The 9,881-nt window shown below is 40.6% G+C and overlaps 1 protein-coding gene across 1 annotated transcript; it reads left to right on the top strand.

The window, feature by feature from the left end:
• The first annotated feature begins 3,457 nt into the window (after positions 1-3,457).
• On the top strand, positions 3,458-9,478 carry LOC126385991 (protein unc-119 homolog B-like). Its single transcript, XM_050038060.1, has 5 exons — positions 3,458-3,858; positions 5,068-5,181; positions 5,424-5,523; positions 5,719-5,891; positions 8,035-9,478. The coding sequence occupies exons 1-5, from the start codon at positions 3,627-3,629 to the stop codon at positions 8,145-8,147; spliced, it is 732 nt and encodes a 243-aa protein (XP_049894017.1). The 5' UTR covers positions 3,458-3,626; the 3' UTR covers positions 8,148-9,478.
• Positions 9,479-9,881: the final 403 nt, after the last annotated feature.

Genomic DNA, 9,881 nt, shown 5'->3' with positions numbered 1-9,881 from the left:
TATTAATCCCACACTGCGGAAATTCACACGTTACAGCAGCTCAAGAGTCAGAGGCAAGATATGAAAAGGATGCTCAATAAGGATAAAAACGTTACAAAAATACAAACCACATAAAGTGAAAATAAAATAATATAACACCTACGGTATATACACATTTCACTTGTACAGATACTGTATGTCCGTGATTAATAGTTGCACAGTTCAACTGAAATACACACATGGTGTCTGGTATATTTACTGTAAACATATAAATGTATAGCCATAAATATGAATGCACAGTAAGTGGAAAATATTGCACAGTAGGAAAATACACAGGCATGTATGACAGTATTACATAAATTATGTGGATATGTACATTTATATGTGAATGTGCATGCTTATGAGGTAGAAACAGTGCAAATTAGCTGTCATGTGGTGGGTGATGGAGACAGTGTTACATTATGTTATGCCGTCTTATTAAGAAGTCTGAGTGCTGTTGGAATGAAGGAGATGTTGAAGTGCTCATTCTTGCACTGTGGGTGTCGCAGTCTGTTACTGAAGGAGATGATTAAGGCATCCATCGCCCCCATCAGCTAATAATAGCAAAGAAAGTATAATGAAAGATTAAATATGTTGGTATAGTTACACTTACCTTGCTGTACTGTGGTGATTTTTGCACATTTCACATAAGTATCAATTAATACAGGAGAAAAATACATATGCACCTGAACTGCTTTGCATGCTGGTTACTTTACTTACTGTAGCCGACTTTCTGGTATACAACTTTTGTCAAGCCAGCACAGTGTTATTAATCGGTGTAACTTAACAGTTACAATAGGGAGGAAAATGATTAAGGCCCAAAGGACACAAAGACTAGTCTGGATTCATCTGCAGGTAAGAAATCAATTTGAAAAGCTAGATCTACCTGTAATGCTAAGGTATGGCTGGGAAAAAAAACTTAATGTGTAGTCTGAAGGGACTCACCATGATTTGAATGAAAGCAGAACTGCAAATTTGAAGTTACAGTAACCTCTTTTATTTTGAAACTAAAGCCCGGAAGTGCTCTGTAAACCCCTTGCAGCTTGACAGGAGTACGCTGCTCAATGGACTGGATTAACAGGTTCTGACTGAGACGAAAAGCCACTTTCCACAGAGTGAAAAGGACTCGGATCCATGCAGCTCTCACTGCTTTGTGCAGAGAGCTGTGGAGGAGGCTACCTGGGGCATCCTCACAGCAGGAAGTGCCCATCAGCTCTCACACAGCAGACCTTCATTTGCATAACACCTGGGCCTTTACTGCGTGAAATTTGCGTTTCCTGTACATTAGGGCAGGAAACGTCATACAAGTGAAATGATCCCTGACATTCAGAAATTCTGAGGAATAAGACTTCTTAGATTTATTCAACTGTGTGTGTGTGTGGAATGCGTGTGGGGCTGTCTTTCAGATCATACAACATAGACAAGGGTAAAACTGCACCTCAATCAGCTACAGTATTAAAATGCTGCTCACATGTTAGTACCTCAGTGGTAATGAATGTCCAGAGCAGGGGCCGGCAGTAGACTTTTGGGGGCCCCAAGCAGGATTTTTATCCTCTTAAACCGACCTCTAAATGTAATTTATCTAATTTAAATCATGGGCTGCAGTGCTGGAAAACTCTCAAAGGACAGCTTGTGAAGACATTAAGTAATTCTCAATTACAGGTTTTTATACTGTGATATTGCTAATTACATAAATGATCTGAGCACACTTCCATTGCTTATTATATATTTGTCACAATACAATGACAATAGCCTCCTTATTTTATTATACAACTACAGCCTTTACTACTAATACTACTGCTGGTACTTTTAGGATTAGGAATGTTACATACATATTGTAATGTATTGTAAATACATAAAATATTATAGACACATACTGCTCAGTGACTGTAGTACATGTAGTACGTAAACAGAGAGGGAAATTTCCATAAAACAGCTGGGGGCACCAGATCTCTAACCTGCAACCATGATCACTTTTTTGACGCCACAAACATAAACAAGACATTTCCGTGATCGGGAGAATCTCCTCTTTTTGGTGGTATCCTCATATTGACGATTGGACTCACAGTTTGGGCATAACAGAGAGGAGTGTGAGAGGTTTTAAATACATTAAATAACTGCCTGCTCTCTGACCTGGTCTCTGTCCCTCTCTGCTGCATTGTTACAGGTATCCCTCATTAAGTACCATGGGAACAGTCACTGACACACAAACTCACAGATGTCATTGCTGTCATCTCTGCATTTACTCACAGTGAATCCTATCCAATCCTACCAATACTGCTACTACTAGAAGTAGTACTTCTATATCCCTACTACAAATACTACTACTACTACGACTGCTGCTGCTGCTACTGTTGCTGCAGTTTGGGCTATGAATGTCAAATACACACATCATTGGAGCAACTTTAAAGAGCATGTAAACATTATATATCAGCATCTATTATCCACTACTACAGCCTTATAGTAATACTACTACTACTACTACTACTGCCATTGTTTGGCCTATGGATGTTAAATACCAACATGAGAGGAGCCATACAAATGTAGTGTGCAGTACCTGCAGGACAAGTAGTATGTAATACCTGTAGTATATAGTACATGTATGCAGTACCTGTAGTAAGCATGAGCCTGTACTTTGCAGCACCTGAAGTATACAGTACCTGTAGTACCTGCTGTATGTACTACCTCTGTACTGGCAGTAGCAGGCCCCCCTTAAAATTCCTTGCAAAATTTTCTAGTAATTATCATTATTATTATTATTTAGTAGTTTGAATGATTGATTTTCTTTATTTTGTGTCATACACACAAACGTGTCCAAGCCTCACGGGTTTACGAAACACCATTACAATGATGTTGCAGTGATCAATCCAAAGTGCATGTTGTTTTATTGCTCAGTCCTCAAACAAAATACCTTGCCTCCTATCCCAGGCCTGGCAAAGATATTCTGCCACAAAAAAAGGTACCCCCTCAGGTATTTCATGGTCATCCAACCAAAAGAAATTAACATAGGCCTAAATAGAGGTCAATTTAGTGAATAGTACATCCCTTATATCTTCATATACAGTGCAGTAAAACAAAACAAAAAATGAACCTCATTCTGAAGTTCACCTAAATAACACAAGTCTGTCCTCCTCTGATGTGGTGTTATACCTTCCTGTCTCTAAATGATAATGTTCCTGAGTGCACATAGGGATCTTTGTCTTTTGTTTTGATTATACTTTACATAATGTTCCACACTGTAGCTATTGTTTATGAGTCAGTAGTAGTAACAGCCTGGTGGTAGTAGTGGTATTACATTATCATTACTACATGTGGACAGTGTCTTCTGTGTTCTCAGTCAGGTAGGACATTAGAGCTGAGGGCCTCTCCATCGCCCCCTGGTGCTCGTTCCAACGAACCACATCACTTCCTCCTCTGGCTCACCGGACGAGTTGTCATGGCAACTGTACAGCATGTGCTTACAAAAACAAGAGCTTGACCGTTCACCGACACTTCTCTCGACATTCGACATCTAACGCTGCGACGCCATCTTATTCTTCTGGCATTTATCACAGGGAGAAGACGGAAGACGCTCGGTGCAGACAGAGGGAAGCCGAGGACGGTCAACGATGAGCGGAGCCAAAGCCCGCAGCGACGCGCCTGTTGCTGAAAATGTCTCCGGCGGCGGGCACAGCACTGCGGCTGCTCCGCGGGACCGCAAGCCCGGCGGAGGGGTTCTGAAGAGGCTCAAGTCCCGGAGGAGCCAGGTGGACAGCAGGCCCGTCACGGAGGAAGACCTGCGGACACAGAGTGGACACATCACGCCGGAGGATGTGCTAGGACTGCGGGTGGCTACGCGAGGTTTGGGTCTCTATTTAATGTCTCTTGTTGGAGCTGTGATGCTCAGTGTGCGTCCTGAGTATCTCAACACAATGTGAATGAGTCTACAACCTACAGGATACATTACATCTATAGTTACATTATGTAAAACTAGAGCCAAAGACATCCAGTTGAGCAGGCTTATTATGTGAAATTAAAATGGTATTACATCATATATGTTTTATTATCTTAGATAATACAAATCTCAAATGGTAGATTTCATTAGAGTATCATTCACTCATGGAAAAACTGGTGTTTCTATTTGTAAGCAGCTGAGTGGACACTGGGGATTTAATCAGAGGTGTAGATTATAGGGGGGACACAGGGGACACGTCCCCTCAATATTTAGTACACATGCATTTGTCTCTATTTGAAACATGAAAGTAGCACAGGACTTTTATTTTGACACAATTAAAGACATTTAAACCACAAATCGATGCAGAAAGGCCAGAAAGTGGTGCAGAAAAACTCACCAGATTGTTTGACGCTCTGAATTTTCTGGCAAAGGACCCCCAACCCTCCATTTTATACATGTCCCCCCAATGTTGAAATAACTTCTTTTCCCCTGCTGTTTAATAATAAGAGGCGCCTGTGACATAAAGAGTATCTGGTGTTGCTTTAATCATATTAAGATCATTGTATGACATCAAATTCAATGCCAGGATTGATGAGAAACACCCTGTGTAGATACAAATAAATAAACAAATAATGACAACATGGTAGATTCTCATCAGCGTTGTAGCCTCGAGGCAACATATGGAATTTGCAAGGCATGAAACTGTTGAGATTAAATTAAACACTCTATCTCTCTCTTATGAGAAAATGGCACTTTGTACGACATTATTAAAGTGTGAAGCATAATCATTTTTAAATAATCTATGTCTTTAAAACAAAAACAGCACACATAATGTGGTATGTTCTTGTTTGCTCTGCACATGTTTATTTTCCTGCATATCTCTGTTGACACAGTAGCTCCACAGTGGTCGTAAAAGCTTCGTCTTATTTTATGGTCAGAGTGCATATGTATGTGTAGACTGTATGTATGTATGTATGCAAAGTTGTGTTTGTGTACAAGCAAAACTACATCACCTGAGTGTCAAGAAAGCCAAGGACGTGCATGTGTCAGCCAACCTGTTTGTGCTTTAAGGATGTAGCCCCTTAACCCCTGATATCTGTGTGTCATTGTTGCAGGGTACCTCTGTAAACCCGAGGACAATATTTATAACATTGACTTTGTACGCTTCAAAATCAGGGACCTGGAAACCAGCACTGTCCTTTTTGAGATTGCCAAACCCCCGCATACAGGTACCGTGCATCAGCCTCCTTGTACTGTTTTATTTTAGTGTTTGTTCCTTAATTAAGCTGTTGACTGTGAAGTGTCTGGCTTCTGAGCACTCAGGAATGACTGTACTGACCCTGCTGACTGCTTATTCTCGCTTTTATCTTAAAATGAATGTCTCTGAGCATGTTGTCAGGTTCCATCACCGGTTATTTTGATCAAAGTGTGAATTATCTCAAACGTCTCTGTCCTGTGTTGTGGGTCTCAGAGGATGACGAGGAGAACAGAGAGGCAGACGCCAGCGCGGGCCGATTTGTACGCTACCAGTTCACCCCAGCCTTCCTGCGACTGAGGACTGTGGGAGCTACGTGAGTGACTCACACACCATCGGCACACACCTAAAGGAAAACACTCACCTGGTTAAACACAAACAATGGAAACAACTGCAGCACTGTCATTGTCAGCGAGACAGTCACACTCATTTGTGCAGTATGACTGTAATAACATAACAATTGCCACTGCTACGTCATCACGTCTCCACTCTCTCTGTGTCATTCCATCAGGGTGGAATTCACAGTCGGAAACCGGCCTTTAAACAACTTCCGCATGATCGAGAGGCACTACTTCCGTGATCACCTGCTGAAGAGCTTTGACTTTGACTTTGGCTTCTGTATCCCAAACAGCCGTAATACCTGTGAGCACATCTACGAGTTCCCTCAGCTGTCAGAGAGCCTGGGTGAGTCATCTTTTCCTAACACACACACATTACCAGTAAAACCTTAAACTTAAACAAGTGCGATTATGCCAAAGAGAATATTCTTTTGTTATGATTACAGAGAAGTATGCTACATGATACACTGCAGCTCAGAACAGACCTTTCCAAATTTTGAATATTTAGGAGAAGACTGAATCTTGTGTTATGTAATCTGTGTACCATGCAAATACCAAAAGAAGAATTCAGTAATTTTTTATGAATGACACTTCCTTAAAGAAGATTTATGACTCTTTCCCTGTCATGTATCACAATGGAGCCTTTAGCAAAAGTAAACACTGGGTTACAGTTGAGCCAGCTGTAACTGATGGAGGGATATACACCCCACATATCTTATGCTAGTCATGTGACATTCACAATGTCACTCAACTGAACGTACAATACTTATGCTGTGTGTTGGATAATTTATGTGAAAATATGGGCTCATACAGTGCATGCGTGCATTTTTATGACCCTCATTTATGGAGTCATTCTTGTGAACACAGTAGATATGAGTAGAATAGATGATTAGGTTTTGGGGTGTCTTGCTGTGCAAATGTCCATATTCATGAGAAATGATGGTTTGTCTTAACACAGTATATGCCATATGTACATGGAAAGAGTTGTTGGTCACTGCAATCTTTCCTCCACTCCATACCGGCTGATAGGAGATCCCTTCCAAGCACGACTATACTGTAAAATATGGGAAGCAAAATCAACAGTACTGTAAAAATGCATTTCTAAAGTTTAGCTCAAGCTCCAAGAGGACTCATCAGACTAAGGTCGGCAAATCAAGTGGTATCTTCTTCCCTCTAGTCCATCTAACCTTATTGCTAGTGTTGTGTCCTAGCGTCAAACCATATGCAACCACCAAGAAGTAACCTTCTGTCGCATTTCAGCGAAGAAACACTGCCCGGGGAGACACAAAGAGGAAAGTCCATCCTAAAATATCTAACTCTAGAGGATACACTCCTGAACTGCTGAAGCCATGTATTAGCTTAGGCTGCACAGAACAAGGACTGTGGATTTTGTCCTCTGTGTTATTTCTGTCCGCTGTGTCATACAATGTGTGTGATATAAAAGGGGACAGTTTCATGGCCAGTACAGAGCAAAGATGGTTCCAATACCATTCAGATTCAGATACATGACCTTGCAAACTGGCCAATACTGAGTACAGAGCCGATAGCATTGTGTTAAAAACAGAACAAAACAAACAACTGCTGTATGCTGTGTACCACTAACCTTGTGTGGGTGTGAAAAGATTGCTGTCGTTGTATGGCATTGCTCAGACGAAACCCTTTGTAAAACATGAACTAACATATAAATAGAATAAATGATATAGAACATAGAACTTTTTTTAATCCAGTGTAAAACATTACCAAAATACTGGCATTTTCTAACGTCTACCCAGGGTTTCCCCCTGAAACCTTGTGAGGCCAGGCGGTATGTATCTTTTGTTGGGGCTAATGGCACAGGGTGGGCATCTCTTTTGGCAGGGGCCTGCGAAAACTTTGTTTTGACATTATTAATGCAGTTCAGTGAAATTAAACCACATTTTTTATGTGTAAAATGCAGAATTTGGTCTCATGCATATGGAATATGACGCAGATTTGGTGTGTATTCATGAGTGAGTGAGATATGGGGTCAAAACAAGATCTTGCACAGGGTTACCAAAAAGCTAGAAATGGCCCTGCTAGATTGTGTTTACTGGACAACATGCACCTGTCATTGGGAGAGGAGGCATTTCCAGTACTGGTATTGGAACAACTGTAGTACAGAGGAGGAATGATTAAAGATTGCAGTGACCATTGACGCATTAAGTGTACATACTGCATGTTAGTATTATATTAAAACGGACATAAATGCATCTGAAACTGTCCTTTAACGCTTAAAAGTTCATTTAAAACCAGTTGTTTTGTGCAACGAAAACTATGATGTCATTAATATTTGCTAATACATTATTTTGCCACTGGTTGTGTTGTGATATTATTGTTACCATGGAAGGACATTAGTGCCACTTGTAATGATGGCTCCAAAGAATTTGGACATTTCATGTTTCTAATTGGTTGGATATTTTTTAAAAAAAAGCCTTCGTTGGAATGACGTGCATATGTTGTCTCTGTTTCAGTCCGTCAGATGGTGGAGTGTCCTTACGAGACCCGGTCGGACAGCTTCTATTTCGTGGAGAACAGACTGGTCATGCACAACAAGGCAGACTATGCCTATAACGGAGGACAGTGATATCTGCCTGCTAACATGCAAAAACACACGCAAACCTGTGCATGCACACACATATACACACATTACTAGACACACATATACATTGTTATATACATTCATGCATGCACATAGCGGAACATACATATAGTTCATTCATCATTCACTCACAAGCAGCTACAGACACGACTGAATTGCCTCTTATGTTTGTGAAGATGAATCACTATTCATTGGGATCACTTTCAGGAGGTCAATATCAGTCTCCGCTCCGACATGCAAGCAGCAAGCTTCAGTTAGAAGAGGGTTCAAATCAGGTTAATTAATCAGTTTTTAATTATGAACAGTTCCGTTTTAAAACTGAAGAGGACTCATCACTCATCACTCTAGTGGCCGTGTGATGTCTCAAACAGACCCAGCGGTTATTAGATAGATGGTTAGTCTCCTCTTTGCAAATTTAAAAGTCTCCTACCACCCCCTCAACCCACACACACACACACACTCACACACACATAACGCACACTCTCAATCCCCAAGTGACACACATAGTGTTTACGCAGTGTTTGTCAGAAGCAGCTGTTCTCAGAGCTACCGCCTCCACAATCCACTCCAGACAATATCGGGGGAGAAAGAGCGAAAGCATCCACAAAAACACTCCTGTCAAACACACATGGTCACTCCTGCGACCCCCCTCCCCATCTCCCTCTCCTCTCACGCTTTCACGCTTTCACACACACACACACACACACACACGCACACACACATCAACAATAGTACTGTATAAGATTTTAATCAAAGGTCTCTGAGATTGTTACTATTTTTTGTTTTATTTACAGTCTTCTCGGGTTGATAGCAACACGGAAATAGATCTGGACACAGTTCACTGCAATGCAACTGTGTCCAAACAAAAGACAATAACCTGGTGTGATGAACAAGAGTAAAAAAAAAGGGAATTTCAAGTAGAAAATACTCATAAGTTTTGATATCGTGATGCATGTGATGATATAAACAAAAAAGGGAAAAGATATGTACTGACTACCAGATATACTGTGGAAAAAAATGAAAAAGAAGTGTACTTGGTCCAATGAAAAGTTTGGGCGTCCTTATTTTTAAGTTAGATTTTCATTTTTTCCCCTGTCTAAGTTGAATTAGCTGTATTTTTTTTAATCATTTCCTCATCACACACACCTTTAAGACATTAAGTTGGAACATGTCTGGAAATTGAGTGGTCTTTCTAGCTAGATAGTGTACTTCCTCTTTGTACTTTGTAAACTTTGGTGTTCCGGGTTAAAGGTGGTGTTTGTAAAAATATATATATAGTTTGTAAAAAGTGAAAAAAGAAAAATAAATGTACATTTTGAGATACGAAATGTGTGATGGTTTTATTTCTGGGGGTGAGAAAAGTTGCAGGAAGTTGAAGTCTCAGAAATGGCCACTAGGAGGAGTTATGTTATAACTAAGTTATAAATGAGCCACTGGTTTCAGTTTGATGTTTGATTGTGGAAAAGATCCCAGCGGCGGCTTTCATTATTACGCCGAGACGTGCTGACGTTTGTATCTGGTATTTGCTTAAAACTCCAGATGAGGTCATGATCTGGTTCCTTTATGTTCCTCTATGGCTGTGCTTTCACTGCAGAGAGGACAGAGAGCTGATAATATCACTTTAATTCCACATCATTTCTTTATCTACAGGCCACATGTGATGAGCTAGCATGGCACGCAATACATTCTGAAATTTGTTCAGGATTGTTAGACTTTGAT

Source organism: Epinephelus moara, chromosome 24 (assembly GCF_006386435.1).
Source record: "Epinephelus moara isolate mb chromosome 24, YSFRI_EMoa_1.0, whole genome shotgun sequence".
In the NCBI taxonomy this organism is placed as follows: Eukaryota; Metazoa; Chordata; class Actinopteri; order Perciformes; family Serranidae; genus Epinephelus; species Epinephelus moara.
This window is presented reverse-complemented; position numbering and strand designations above follow the sequence as displayed.